General features: G+C 42.9%; 1 protein-coding gene across 1 annotated transcript; it reads right to left on the bottom strand.

Annotated features, from left to right (window-relative positions):
* Window positions 1-2512: 2512 nt before the first annotated feature.
* Window positions 2513-5842, bottom strand: LOC122929578. The gene is made up of 2 exons (XM_044283200.1): window positions 3831-5842; window positions 2513-3236 (listed from the first exon to the last, which is right to left on the bottom strand). The coding sequence occupies exons 1-2, from the start codon at window positions 5700-5702 to the stop codon at window positions 2838-2840; spliced, it is 2271 nt and encodes a 756-aa protein (XP_044139135.1). The 5' UTR covers window positions 5703-5842; the 3' UTR covers window positions 2513-2837.
* Window positions 5843-16267: the final 10425 nt, after the last annotated feature.

Below are 16267 nucleotides of genomic sequence, written 5' to 3'. Positions count from 1 at the left end.
CACGTGGTTGTTGGCCGTTCAGTTTGTTAATTTTCTTCTTCGTATTTTATGCCTCGTATGAAAATTTGCAAAGGATTCCTTATGTAATTGCGATGGTCTGAGGTCCTTTTACCAAAGGCGTGGGTTTTGATGGGTAGTTGCAAAATGATGCCAAGTTGCCATACGCGTTTCGAGGTGTTCCTACATCTTCATCAGTGGCCATATTGGATTCATTAGACTGCCCTCTTTTATACCCACTTCTTTATTGTCCCACCAAAAAACCCGGCCTGGATATTGCTAATTGGAGTTGGGCATGTAGCTTAGTGTTGTTAATTGTCATGTTTTAGAGAAAAAAAGTTAGTTTGTTTGCAATTTTTTTCTCTTTCGTTTTAATGTTAATCTGTGTCGGTCTTATTTGATGTCTTGTTAAGATGTGATTCTTTTTTGCGGGGTATTTCTTTCTCTGTGTTGTCTTTTAGGATGTTGTGATTGGCTTTTTTGAGGTTTTGTTGCCAGGGATTGGATGTTTGTGTATTTGTAGATTAAATGGTACAAAAAACGCAGGTGCAGTTTTGATGCGTTTTTTTGGGGGTATGTGCGTTTTTTGTCTGATTGTATTATTTTGAATACTTATTGTGCTAATAACTCTAATGTTTTTGTTTGGTTCCTGAAGTATTGGGATTCAAAATATTGATGGTTATCATAGATAATTAGATTATTTTTAATCTAGGATTTTTTTTTGTCTTTTTCCTATATTTCATGTCTTTGTTTATCTTTTCTTTACATTGTCTATGTCCATATTGTTTGATTGGATCTGGATATTTTTTTGGGGGTCCTTTGGTCTCTTTTTTGGGGTTCTGTTTCTTAGTTTATTGATATAATATGATGTTTTGATTCTTGGAGATTGAGCATTTATGCTTTTGTGTTTGTTTAACACATAAAACGCAAGTGCGGTTTCAATGTGTTTTTTTGGGGTATGTTAGTTTTTTGGGGGGTATGTGTGTTATTTTGTTTGTATTGTTTTGAGTTCATATAGATTTTCTGAGATGAGAAGGGGTGAAAGGTTTTCATGGTTAAATAGAATTTTCATGGTTAACAAAGTTTTAGTTGCTTTCCTGGTTAATACAGGTTCAGTTGTTATGCTTAGCATATTTTTTACTATTTTTTTCAGTTTTTTTATGTGGTTGATGGTCTCATCCACTTGTAGTCTTGTCCTAAGGGAGCATCAGGGGAGTATATATGAGACGTTGTACAAATAAAAATTTGTATATATTTAAATGGGGTTGTATATATTAAAAATTGAGGCGAAATACCCATATCAAGGAACGGACGAGGTGCTGGTACACAGCCGGACACTCGTCTGTCTGTCAAAGTGGGGTCACACCTTCTAAATACCCAGATCACACCACACATCCCCCATCACAAATAACAAATCCAATATTTTTTAATAATTTTTAATGAATAAAAATTAGCATTTTAACAAAACTCTGTACAAACATCCATTAATAAATATCTTCAAAAACCAGATATAGAGTGCCTGTCGACTTTTCACACATCAACACTGCCACCTTGCCACTCTGTGTTCTCCTGATGCTGCTGCTACCTCAACACTATGTCACCTTGCCACTCTGTGGCCTCCTGATGCTGCTGCCACCTCTTCACTATGTCACCTTGCCACTCTGTGGTCTCCTGATGCTGCTGCCACCTCTTCACTATGTCACCTTGCCACTGTGTGGTCTTCTGATGCTGCTGCCACCTCCACACTTTGTCATCTTGCCACTCTGTGTTCTCCTGATGCTGCTGCTACCTCAACACTATGTCACCTTGCCACTCTATGGCCTCCTGATGATGCTGCCACCTCCACACTGTCATTGTGCCACCCTGTGGCCTCCTCCTGATGCTGGCGCTACCTCCGCACTCTATCATTGTGTCACTCTGTGTGCTCCTGATGCTGCTGCTGCTGCCACCTCCAGACTCTGTCATTGGGCCACTCTGTGGTCTCCTCATGCTTCTTCTACCTCACCACTATGTCATAAGGCCACTCTGTGCACTTCTCATGCTGTCCCCACCCTCCTCACTTCATGACTGGGCCACTATTTTGCCTTTCGGCCTGGATGACATTATTATTTTATTGACCCTTCTTCTGATCTGTCAAAAGGAAGGAAAAATGAGACGCACAACAGATCCTGTCTATGTAACAGCTGTAAGGCCTGCATGACATGATCCCTATTTTGCATAAGAATTGGCTTATGATTTAGTAGCCAAAATCAGGAGTGGGTACAAAACACAGAAAACATGCAAATATTCCATTCATGTGCCATCTCTGTTTTGGATCCACTTTTATTTTTTTTTGGGCTTTAGCAATACTGATGGATTACTGACCAAATGCTGACCAAGTGAAGGCGGATGCTCCACAGACAGGATCCATTTCTTGGGGTTAGTGCTCTGACGGATCATAGAAAGGGCAAAACATATGTTTAGTTTACCGGTAAACTGCTTTCCAGGAGTCCGGAATGACAGCACCCATGGAGGATGTCCTTACTGGTTTCTGTTGGGACAGGAAGAGAGACAGTTTAAAGGGCCCCTCCCCACCCCCTTGCTCCAGTGTTTATAACTTACTACACCGGATAGGCTGCCACATCTTTATTTCAAGAACAAGTGTTACTTCACACTGTATACAGTAGCAGTACAAATATACAAACCAAAAAAGTGTCCCGGAGGGAACAGAAAATGGGGGGGTAGTATTGGGTGCTGTCATTCCGGACTCCTGGAAAGCAGTTTACCGGTAAACTAAACATATGTTTCCAGGACGTCCTCCATGACAGCACCCATGGAGAACTAACAACTTAGAACGCCATTTAGGGGGGGACCACTGCTTGTAGGACCTTACGGCCAAAAGCCAAGTCCTGATTGGCCATAGAGTCCAGTCTGTAGTGTCTGACGAAGGTAGTGGAGGAGGACCAGGTTGCCGCTCTGCAGATCTGGTCGATGGAAGCTCCAGCCTTCTCCGCCCAGGTTGCGGACATGGCTCTGGTGGAATGAGCCCTCAACGTTATGGGGCAGGATGAACTCTGCAGTCTATAACATTCCCTGATGGTCTCCTTGATCCAGCGGGCTAAAGAGGATTTAGAGGCTTTGCTCCCCTTGTTCCTACCACCGAATTGGATGAGGAGGTTCGCTGACTTTCTCCAGGATTTTGTCCGCTTGATGTAGGCGAGGACCGTTCTTCTTACATCAAGACAGTGGAACCGCTCCTCCTGTATGTTTTTGGGGGAGGTACAAAACGAAGGGAGAATTATCTCCTGTTCTCTGTGAAACGTTGAGACAACTTTGGGAAGAAAGGAATGATCCAGCCTAAGAACTATCCTATCGTCTAGGACTTTCAAAAAGGGGTCCCTAACTGACAGGGCCTGAATTTCGCCTATCCTACGAGCAGTAGTGATGGCTATTAAAAACACCGCCTTGAGGGATAGAAGTTTGATGGGAATGTCCTCGATAGGTTCGAAGGGAGCATCACATAGGCCATTTAGAACTATATTTAGATCCCACTCAGGGACTGTTTGTCTCAGGGTGGGCCGTATTCTGGAGACTGCTCTGACAAATCTCTTGACCCACCTATGTTCTGCCAATGGTATATCTAAGCAGCAACTTAAGGCTGAGATCTGTACCTTGAGGGTACCTGGTCTTAGACCTATATCGAACCCTTTCTGGAGAAAATCTAGTATAATGCCTATGGATGGATTACTGGACCCTGGATGATTCTGAACTAGCCAAGATGAGAACTTCTTCCATATTTTGAGATATATGGCTGAAGTCACCGGTTTACGGCATTGCTGCAGTGTTGATATTACCTGATTGGAGAGACCCTTCTTCCTCAGGGTTTGCCTCTCAGGATCCAAGCAGTCAGTCTCAGCTTGTTGAGATTGGGATGCTCCAGAGGTCCCTGCGTTAACAGATCTTTCCTGTCTGGAAGGGGGTACGGGTCTTTGATCGACATTTCCCTCAAGATGGGATACCAAGCTCTCTTGGACCAGTCTGGTGCGACCAGGATCAGAGTGGTGGTACTGGTCCTCATCTTCTTTAGGACTGCCGGGATTAGGGGAAAAGGAGGAAAAGCGTAGGCCAGTTTCATGTCCCAATTCTGGGCTAAGGCGTCTACTGCCACTGGGTTTTCGCTGGGGTTTAGTGAGTAAAAACAGTCCAGTTGAGAATTCCCCCTGGATGCGAAGAGGTCTATTTCTGGATAACCCCATAGCTGGCAGACCTGTCTGAAGACCTGTTTGTTCAGATTCCATTCTCCCGCGTCTATCCTGTGACGGCTTAGGAAGTCGGCTCTCGAGTTCTGAGACCCCTTTAGATGGGTTGCTGAAATGGACCGAACCTCCCTTTCTGCCCATATGAAGATTTGATCTGCTAGATCCTGAAGGAGCGGGCATCTGGTACCGCCCTGTCTTTTTAGATAACATACCGTAGTAATGTTGTCGGATAGGATCCTGACATGTTGATCCTTGAGGAGATGTTTGGCTGCTGTCAGAGTCTTCAGCACTGCCTTCAGTTCCCGGTAGTTTGAGGATCTTATCCTGTCTTGAAGGACCCAGGACCCCTGGAAGAGATGCTGGTCCACATGCCCCCCCCAGCCATTCAGACTCGCGTCCGTGGTGACGGTTATGGCTGGAGTCAAATTCCACGGGACTCCTTTCTCCAGATTCCCTGGTTCTGTCCACCAGGACAGGGATTTTATCACTTTTCCCGATATTTTCATCCTGGAGTTTAGAGAACGGTGGTCTCTGTTCCAAGCTGTCAAAACTGCATTCTGGAGGGTCCTGGAGTGGAATTGGGCCCAGGGTACTATTGAGATGCAGGAGGTCATCAGACCCAGGATCTGCATGGCTTCCCTGATCGAGTGGGTTTTCCTCTTTTTGAACAACTCTATCTTTTGTCTCAGATTGGTCTGTTTTCTCTCTGGAAGAAATGAGTGTTGCATTCTTGTATCCAGGAGAGTGCCTAGGAATTCCTTTCTTGTGTCCGGTATCAAGTCGGATTTCGGGTAGTTCACGATCCACCCCAAGTCCTTGAATAGGGCTAAGGTTTGGTGGATGTCCCCCATCAATTTTTGAACCGAGTCTGCTATCAGCAAGAAGTCGTCCAGGTAGGGCACGATTGTAATTGTATTCTGGCGAAGGAAGGCCATCATTTCGGATACTACCTTTGTGAATAGGCGGGGGGCAGAAGAGATACCGAACGGCAGGCACTGGAACTGGTAGTGAGAGGTCTCCTTCCCGTACCTGACCGCAAACCTTAAGTACTGATGGTGTTGGGGATGTATGGGGATGTGGTAATACGCATCCTTGAGGTCCAATGTGCAAAGGTGAGCACCTGGAGGGATCAGAGGAGTGGAGGATTTTATTGACTCCATCTTGAACCTGTAGTACGTCACCCACCTGTTCAGAAACTTTAAGTTGATGATTGTCCTCATTGACCCGTCTGGCTTCTTTACAAAGAAAAGTCTTGAGTAATGGCCTGTGAACTGCTGGGGAGGAGGAACCTGGGTGATAGCTCCCAGAGCCAGGAGGTCTTGAATATGTGACCTTAGTTGCTGTTGGAGGAGAGGAGATTCGAAATAGGTCACCTGGAACACTTGGGGAGGAGGAGTTCTGAAATCTATCCTGAAGCCGTCCCTGATGGAGTCCAGGATCCATTGATTGCAGGTAACTCTCTTCCATCTTTCCCAAAAGTGACGAAGTCTCCCTCCCACTGGTCTGGCGTCATGGTTTTCCTGTATTGGTGTTGGGGTTGAAGAGGAAACCCCTGCCTCTACCCTTGGGGTAGCTCCAGCGGCCCGATTTTCCTTTCCCTCTATAGGTCCTGGCCTGATTTTGGCCTGAGGGCCTCCGAAAGGGCTGGGGTTTTTTTGGCTTCTCCTCAGGGAACCCCTTCTTGTTATCTGCCGCATTCTGGAGAATAGAGTCCAGAACTGGGCCGAACATAAACGAGCCAGAGAATGGAATGGAGCAGAGTCTGTTCTTTGACGCTACGTCTCCAGACCAGGACTTGAGCCAGAGGGCCCGTCTAGCAGCGTTAGTCTGAGACTGGGACTTGGCTGCGAATCTAATGGTCTCCGCTGAGGCGTCCGCCAGGAAACTAGAGGCCATCTTTAGAAGCGGAAGAGACTCTAGGATTTCTTCCCTGGATGTTCTTGCCCTAAGGTGACTCTCCAGTTGATTAATCCACAAGATTAAGGCTCTGGAAACCGAAGTAGCTGCAATGTTGGTATTAATTGCGGTTGCCCCTGACTCCCAGGATTTTTTCAACAGGCCGTCTAGCTTCCTATCCATGGGGTCCCTTAGCTGTGACGAATCCTCAAAGGGTATTGAGGTTTTTTTCACGACCTTGGCCACCTGGATATCAACTTTGGGAACCTCGTCCCAGAGGTTAGTGTCCTTTGGGTCAAACCGTAGACGATTTTTAAAATCCCTGGGAATAAAGAGCTTCCTTTCGCCGTCAGCCCATTCCTCTGTGATGAGATCTTTAAGATTTTCATTTATTGGGAAGACTTTCTTTCTCCTGACTTTAAGGCCCCCAAACATTTCGTCCTCAACCGAACGGGTCTGATCCTCCTCCTCAATAGCCATGGTCTGTCTAATGGCGGTGAGCAGGGAATCTAAGTCCTCGGACGAAAAGAAGTATCTCCTCTGCTCATTCTGATGGAGGGACTCCATGTCGTCATTGTCTGAGACACATAACCCTACTTCCTCTGAGTCAGAGCCTGACTGGATCCTGGCTTTTTTGGAGGAGGGGGGGGAAGGAGGAGGGGGTGTTTGGCTAGAGGTTGCCGCCTGCACCTCCTCTCTTACAATATCCCTTAGATCTGAAAGCAGGGATGTGCGTTCGTCCCTCATAATTTTGGAGATACATTCTGGGCATAGCTGCTTCTTATAGGACTCTAGCAGCTTTGTTTGGCAGGTCGGGCATTTCCTGCCCTTCTTTTTGGGATCCCCATGAGGCCTGTGCCCTGGTTCCTTAGAGGTCTAAGAGAAAGGGGGGGATAAGGCCATTAGGGAACTGCTGAGCCAAAGACCTATCCCTGTATAAGGTATTACTTACAGGGGCCTGGACGGGGGAGTCTGAGCAAGTTTCAAGTTTGCTGGACGCCTGGACCTCCATGATGCAACCTAGCAGGCTGCCATCTGGCGTCTTAAATAGGGTTCAGTGACTTACCGGTCCGCCCGTCGCCGCCTGACTCCGCCTCCACTTCTTTCCCAGGGGGACTCATTCCAGGGAAGAGTCAACCCCCAGGACATGCGAGACCACCGGATCGGCGTGTCTCCAGCATGCTGCTCGCCGCGTCTGCTCCACAGATCAGCCATTACTTCCGGCTTCCGGTCACGTGAGTGCGGCCAGGAAGTGACGTCAGAGGAGGCAGGAGCCGAAGCCGAGCCCAGAGCTCCGATGGGGAGAAGCGGCAACAGCGTCCCCGATTCCGGCCGGCCAGAGAGCGAATCGGGGATTTAACCAGGGGACCGCTTCCCAGAGTGGTGCTGGTTCGGGGGCCTGCCGAGTCTGAAGAGGAGAGGTAGGAACCCCCCGACCAGACTCGCCCCCGTTCCCTACCTAACTTTCTAGGAGAGAGCTGTCTACTCCTCCTATCCCTGTTGGGACAGGAAGAACACTGGAGCAAGGGGGTGGGGAGGGGCCCTTTAAACTGTCTCTCTTCCTGTCCCAACAGAAACCAGTAAGGACATCCTCCATGGGTGCTGTCATGGAGGACGTCCTGGAAATAATCAGTGACATCAACACAAACTTACTGCTGACACCCTCTCCATTCTGTCGGGGGGAAGGGGGGGCTCTACTTGTATAAGCGTTTAATAGAACAGGTTCTGTAAACATCTATTTGAAATCAGCTGATGACAGTGTAAAAGGAGTGCGCTTCTTCTTGACGCTAACATTGACCTGTAAGGCTGAGTTCATACTTGAGTTATTTGGTCAGTTTGGGCCCCGTAACTGCCTAAATATGTGAAGTGTGCCGTGATTATAAGAGCGACACCTGTCATGTGCATGTCATACTGAATCTACCACAGCAGACTCACTATGCGTGTTACTGCAAGGCACAGTGTTCTACACAACGATAAAGGCTCTCTGCAATCAGGAAATAGCTGGGTTTTTTTCCGTGATTCGCCGCGAATAAATTCGGATTGAACCAAATTTCTTCGAAAAATTCGGCGAACCAGCTGAATCGAATTTTTGAGAAATTCACTCATCTCTAGTTAGGATGTGTTCCTGACATATATAACTACACTATACGGTACATTTTTTATTGGTAGCGTAATGAAAAGTAAATCAATTTACGAACATGGCAATCCTCATCTTAATTCTTAACTTAAACAGTAGCAAGAAACTTTTAACTGACCTTTTATACGCTGCAATGTTTATATCACACAAGTTTAGAATTACTGCATTTGTATTATGGGTTTGTCCCATTATGGGTTTGTCCCATTATGTTAGAATATCTGGCTGCTATTAGGCAAATATGCTGGGGTTTGGCCGGACAGGCAAAAGCTGACCATACACAGAAGATGAAAGTCTGCCCAAATTGCCAATTTTTAACCATTTTGCCAATCAACATTTTCTATAAAAAAGTGATCTCTTGTGTTTGATTTATTCATCTTTTATCAGCGCATTTCGAGCCAGTGTATTTACCTTTTTTTAAAACTACATCCCTGATGAGCCTTCTTTAGTCTTACACGTTCAGTGTCTGACATATAACTGGTTATCTGTATTGTGGTCGATCCTAATGTTAAAAGAATCTGTCACCGCGAAATGCAGTACAGTCTGTAGGCAGAATGTTTACAGCAGGGGAGCTGAGCAGATTTATATACAGTTTTATGGGAAAGGATTCCTAAAAATATTTATACATTAAAATTTCTGCTCTGTCTGAACTTATGTCCACCCTGTGTACAGCTATCAGTACACTGACAGCTATCTATGTATACACACTTAGGCCTCATGCACACAACCATATGTATTTTGCGGTCCGCAAAAAACAGATCCGCAAAAAATACGGATGACATCCGTGTGCATTACGTATTTTGCGGAACAGAACAGCATGCCCCCAATAGAACAGTACTATCCTTGTCTGTAATGCGGACAATAATAGGACATGTTCTATTTTTTTGTGGAACGGAAATATGGACATACAGAAACGGAATGCACAAGGAATACCTTCCATGTTTTTTGCGGACCTATTGAAATGAATGTTTCCATATACGATCTGCAAAAAAACTGAACAGACACAGAATGAAAATACGATATAACAAGTATATCGTAGCTCACCCGTACCCGGTCTGTGGTCAAGGTGCTCTGTTTTTAGATGATTCACCCTATCATCCATAATTGGTATTGAAATGTATAAAGTAAAAACAGGCACTCACCATCTGGTCTAAATAAAATGTCGTATTTAATAGGTAGTACCGTAATATTTTATAAGTAATATAATAAAATATTATAATAAAATAAAATATGAACCCCTAGCTAATTACATTTATTGATTGTTGCTGCTATATATAACGTGTATTGGAGGATATAAGTATATAGTAGGGTGGTGAGTATACCTATTCCCTACCGTTGATAGAACTGCTGGATGTACTTAACGTGATTTAGTGGAAAACAAAAGTTATTGCGTGATTCTTATAGAATTAGGAACAAATATATAGATATAAAAATAAAGATATAAATATAAAAACATTAGTACAACATATGCAAAATTGTGGTAAAAAAAAAGTCCCAAAAAAAGCCATGTAGGAAATATCAAAAAGTTGTCAGTACCGCTTGTTATATTTGCAATCAAAAATGTGATTTGCCAGACGTGAGTAGGTTATTATGTCATATACCTGGAGTCTCCCTGGAGACTGGGTGATATTAGTGGGGCTGGCATCTGGGGCGTCACCGTCCATTCGGTGGTCAGCAGACTTGGCTCCTCTGTCTGTGCACCTATATAAGTAGGTAAGCCGTGTCGCAACCTCAAAGATGCCCGGTACGTTGCAGACTCCGGACTGTGTGATGCGCGGACCTCGGCGTCCCGCGTGATCCTACGATGCAGTCTCCAGACTATGCGATGCGCAGACCTCGATGTCCCACGTGATCCGGCCAATAAGCGCTGTCATGTTATATTGCACTTGATGCAGAGAAAGTCAGGTGATGACGTTTCAGTGATTCTGCAGGATCTTTCAAGAGCTCAGTCCTTTTAATAAAAAACTAAAATACAATAGATAATGTCTTTAGATATCTTGTATAAAGTTTTAGGAGGGTAATTCTCTATTCCGAAACAGTCAGACGCGTTTCGAGGTAACAACCTCTTCCTTCCTCGAACAGCAACTAAATGTAATTAGCTAGGGGTTCATATTTTTTTTATATTATTATTATTATTATATTTTATTATATTACTTATCAAATATTACTACCTCTTAAATATGACATTGTATTATTTAGTCCAGATGGTGAGCGCCTGTTTTTACTTTATACAGAATGAAAATATGTTTGTGTGCATGAGGCCTTACACAGAGAATGCTATAAATCATTGATAACACCTCCCCTGTGTACAACTATCAGTGACTGACACCTATCTATGTATACACACTTACACAGAGAATGCTATCAATCACTTATAAGACATCCCTGTGTGCAACTGAACTCAGAAAGAGCTGAGATTTTAATGTACAAATGACAAGTCTTACTGAATCTTTTCTCTTCTAGCCATAGATGCAGCTGGTGGCAGCTGAGGATGGAACTGAGCATGTGTGACCACCTCATGTTATTGAGGTAGACTGAGAAATAAGAACAAACAGCAGGTGGCACTATACAAATAGGTTTTATTGAATAACCCAGCAGCTGTACTAAATGTTCAATTACTTGCACTTATAAAACTATTGAGATCCAGGTGCTGGTTTAAAAAATGTAGAATATTTTCCATGGGACAACCCCTTTAAATATAGAGTTGTAGCTGACTTTAACTTGACTTTTGCAATGTCTTTTTTTTTTTATATGTGTCAAAGTCAAGTTTGCTGCAACAGTGTATTTAACTCCAATATTAGGTACCGATGTTTGCTACATCTGTATTTACAGTGATGACTTTAATTAACAATTGTGATGTTACTTAGCATCCGAGGTTATTTATTACTCTATGCTTGATAATCTTAGTGATATTGTATCTTGTGCCTCAACCCCATGGCTCAGAGACAAATTAGTCACCATTACTGTCCTCTGTAGATGAAGGAGGCTCCAGGCACATGCACTGTTGACACAGCCATTTCTAGCTATGAATATTTATGAATTTAAATCAAAAGAGCTGCATTTTTATGATGTTCTAATGATGCTGAAGAAGTGATGTGATTCACAAAAGAGCTTGCATTTTAAGCAGGGCATTTGATGATTTTACTAATGAACATTTCACTTACATTATATGTCGGCAACTTGGTTATATTTCAGGGTGTAAGTTTCATTACATGGTTGTTTTTAATTAATTTTATTACTTTCTTGCAGTATAAATTCCAGCTGGAATTTGATGTGACTGTTTCAGATCTGTTTTAGAAATTGTAAAATATAAAAATGTATTTCAAGCGACATATAATGACATATAATGAAGCAAGATAATGTTGGCCACTTAAATACCTGGACATAAGTAATTGCCTTAATATGTGACATGGAAATGGATAAAGCTTCCTAATGTCATGTTGCTGTCACATTAAAGTCATGTTGTTGTGCACAGGGGAAGGAACATTGGCAGTTGGTAAGGGAGAAGACACAAAATGCCAAGGTAAGTATATTCCTGGTTTATTTTTTTGTGCACCAGTCCTGGAGGTACTGCAATACCAGGTCAATGTGTGGAGTGGACCCGGGTTATTTTTTTTAAAACAGTCAAAATCCAGAATAAAAAACCTTTAGGGGGGCACATGCACATGGGGCATATGCTCAGAATTTTCCACTGCAGGATTTTAGAGTAGCAGCAAAGTAGATAGACATTCACAAATGGAAAATGTTATGTGATGCAGATTTTAAATACAATACATGGTTTAAATCTTCAAGATCTGCATGTACATACAGTGCATGTACATATGGATGTGGATCCATTGGCAAATTTTCTCCCGATCAGCTGCAGACTCAACAGCGTATGTTTTACAGCACAATAGGTCTCATTTGGATATTCTGATAGAGCCAGCGGTCTCTGTTATTCTTCTATTACCGAATCTGACAATTTAGGTTTAGCCACAATTCTGGTAACAAAGAAAAGCTGCCATACAAACTATATTGCCAATGGGACGATCGTGCTAAGGCAGCAGAATACAGGTCCATTCCCAGTATTCTTATTCTTTCTATTAACCCCTTCTTCCCCGGGCCAGTTTTCGCCCTTCTGCCCAGGTCATTTTTTGCTAATCTGACGTGTCACTTTATGTGGTACTAGCTTTGGAATACTTTTATTTATCAAAGCCATTCTGAGATTGTTTTCTCGTGACACATTGTACTTCATAAATTTGAGTAAATATATTTCACCTTTATTTATAAAAAGATCCCAAATTTACCAAAAAATGTTGCAAATTAGCAATTTTCACAATTTCAATTTATCTGCTTTTAAAACAGAAAGTGATACCTCATAAAATATTTATTACTGAACAATCCCCGTATGTCTACTTTATGTTGGCATAATTTTTTAAATGTAATTTTATTTTTTTAGGACATTAGAAGGCTTAGAAGTTTAGAAGCAATCCTTAAAATTTTTAAGAATTTCCAAAACCCACTTTTTAAGGACCATTTTAGGTCTGAAGTCACATTGTGAGGCTTACATAGCAGAAACCCTCCATAAATGACCCTATTGTAAAAACTACACCCCTCAAATTATTCTAAACTGATTTTACAAACTTTGTTAACCCTTTAGGTGTTCCACAAAAATTAAAGAAAAATGGAGATAAAATTTCTAAATTTCACTTTTTTAGCAGATTTTCCATTGTAATCCATTTTTTCTTTAACACGTCAAGGGTTGACAGCAAAAGAAAACTCAATATTTATTACCTTGATTCTGCGGTTTACAGAAACACCCCACATGTGGTCGTAAACTGATGTAAGGGCACACGGCAGGCAGCAGAAGAAAAGGAACACTATAGGGTTTTTGATGGCAGATTTTGCTGGACTGGTTTTTAGATGCCATGTCCCATTTGAAGTCCCCCTGATGCACCCTTACAGTAGAAACTCCCAAAAAGTGACCCCTTTTTTAAACTAGGGAATAAGGTGCCAGTTTTATTGGTACAATTTTTGGCTACATATGATTTTTTGATCATTCATTATAACACTTTATGGGGCAAGGTGACCAAAAAAATTTCAATTTTGGCACAGTTTTTATTTATTTCTTTTTACAGCGTTCACCTGAGGGGTTAGGTGATGTGATATTTTTATAGAGCACATTGTTATGGATGTGGCAATACCTAATATGTATACTTTCTTATTTATTTAAGTTTTACACAATAGCATAATTGAAAGAATAAAATAATGTTTTAGTGTCTCCATGTTCTGAGAGCTATATTTTTTTTAGCTATTTTCTTATGTAGGGTCTAATTGTTTGCGGGATGAGGTGACAGTTTTATTGGTACAATTTTGTTCGACATACGCCTTTTTGATAGCTTGGTGTTGCACTTTTTGTGATGTAAGGTAACAAAAATTGCTTTTTTGACACAGTTTTTATTAAAAAAAATGTATGGTGTTTATCGGACGGGTTGGATCATGTGATATAGTTATAGAGCCGGTCGTTGCGGACGCGGTGATACCTAATATTTTTTATTATGACTTTTTTTACTTGAAACTTTTTATTTATTAAAAACAAATTTTTCAACTTTTTTTTTTCAACTTCATTTATGTCCCACTCTGGGACTTCAACTTTTGGGGGTCTGATCCCCTCTACAATGCATTACAATACATCTGTATCTCCTCGGCACCCGTAGAAGGCAGGTCCCAATATTGTGCAAAGCATTGGGAAGCCTCTGCATGGCATCGGGCTGCCTTGTCGCCCATTGGGTCCGCACCACAGCAGCACGGGGACTCTATGGGCTCACTCACCCACAGCAAACCCCTTCTATGTCGCGGTCATTGCTGAACGAAGCATAGAAGGGGTTAATCCGCCAGCATCGCTGTAAACAGGGATGCCTGCAGATACATTAGGGGCCCAGCTATCAGGGACTGCCGGACCCATGCAGTGATCGTGGTTGCACAGCTCCGGTGCCCGCCCGATCACCATGACGTACTATTACATCAAAATGCGGGAAGTCACTGACTTCCATGACGTAATAGTATGTCGGGAAGGGGTTAATATAGAAGATGGACAGTTACTATGTACTGATAGCGTTCCGGTGTACCCTAGCTTCTCTCCATTTACAGAATACTGGAGTTTAAATTTATCATATTGATGGTGCTGGGATGGAGGCAATGGGAATATATAAATCCCTGCAGATGCTTTCGTTTAATTCCTTAATTTCTGCGGTGCTCGCACACTGTAAGAAAGCCTGCCAGCCTATATATGCTCCCATGGTCATCATTTTTTCCTATCTTGTGCAAGCACGGCCACCGTTGATGGATTGCAGGGTGGTTGTAACCCCTGGATACAAGCAGTGTATAATGTGATGGAAAAATGAATCCAGACAGCAAAGGCGGCAATATGGATAATCACAATATGTTAGCAAGTGCCTTGTATTAACTTTATCTACATGATAAATGCCATTTGCTGAAGTCATGCAGGACTGAACTATGCTGAACTTTGCTGAACGGCAGGTACGGCCATGTTCTGAGCCTCTGTCGCAGAGTCCATCATATTTGATGGTAAAAATAACACTGCATGTAAAATCAAGAACATCTTATTGGAACCTGATGGATCCAGTCATTAGGCACCATAGGGCTACGGTTCTGCAATGATCTGGCTACATGTAGCTTTTGTTACAAATAGAAATGAAAATGAGTGTGTACCAAGCCTTATAGACACAAATAACAGAAATGCTGATATCAATAATAACATTTTCTAATATATAAGGCTACATTTGCATCTTCGTTTGGCCAGATCCAACATGCTGTTCTGGCTGAGAACAGCTTGCCAGAGTTCACCTGAGCTGACGGTGGTGGATATGACCAATTACCGCCGGTCCCTTTAGACTATAATAGGGTCCGGTGGGGATCCGGCCGCTTTCCAGAATGAATGTCGGGTTTCGGCTGGACAAAAGCCAATGCATGTAATGGTTTTAGCCAGTCAAAAGCATACATTTCACCAGATAGTGGCCAGATCCCTGCTGGATCCATTGTAGTCTATGGGGTCCAGTGTTGAACAGTAGTATCCGGCACTGGTGGATCAAAAGAACTCCAGCGGGCTATTTTTGGCTGGATGGGGATAAATGGAGATATGAACGTAGCCTTACGCCTCATGCAGACATCTGTGTCAGTTTTGGATCAGTGGTAACATGGACCGGGTTCAATCCGTGTTTTTTCCTGTGACAGATCTGTGTTGGGTCTGTGGGTCCGTTTTTTGCTGTCTGTGTTTCATTAACACTCAACATCTGAAAAATTATTTTCAAACAATCTCTTGATAATGATCCGTGAAACACGGATGCAACACGGATGGCATCCGTGGTATTCACGGACCTATAGACTATAATCGGCGTGATGGATCCGTGAACACGGACAAAATAGAGCATGCATCCGCGGTAAAAAGAAACGGACCCACGGACCGTGCTGAAACACTGATGTGTGAATTCACACATTAAATTGAATGGGGACGTGTGCTGTCCGTGGAGAACCCGTACAGCACACGACCGTGAAACACTGAGGTCTGCATGAGGCTTTACCCTACACTAACGCCTCATTCACACGTCAGTGAGATTTCCATCAGTGAATCTGAGCCAAAACCAGGTGCGGCTCTAAACACTGAACAGGTGCAGATTTTACCCTTATACTTTATGTCTGTGGAGGCTCCAATCCCGGTTTTGGCTCACAATCACTGATGGAAATCACTGACCAAAACACTGACTTGTGAATGAGGCTTGGAGGTGAAGGAAGGAGAGGAAAAAGGTATAAGAAATACTGATTCCTAAAGGACAAACTGTAAGGGAAGAAAAGACCAGGGTCTGCAGTTTGCTGATCTGATTTCCTGCATTGCTGCCCTTATCTAGCTGAAGATTGCTAATTGCAGATATACAGAGCTTGTGCTGACAAAGACTCTGTGGTCGCTAAATTAACCCACTCCTTGATGGAATAGAAGTCATGGGCA

The sequence above is a fragment of the Bufo gargarizans genome, chromosome 2 (genome assembly GCF_014858855.1).
Source record: "Bufo gargarizans isolate SCDJY-AF-19 chromosome 2, ASM1485885v1, whole genome shotgun sequence".
NCBI classification, from domain to species: domain Eukaryota; kingdom Metazoa; phylum Chordata; class Amphibia; order Anura; family Bufonidae; genus Bufo; species Bufo gargarizans.
The sequence above is the reverse complement of the archived record's forward strand: the minus strand, read 5'-3'. Positions and strand labels throughout refer to the sequence as shown.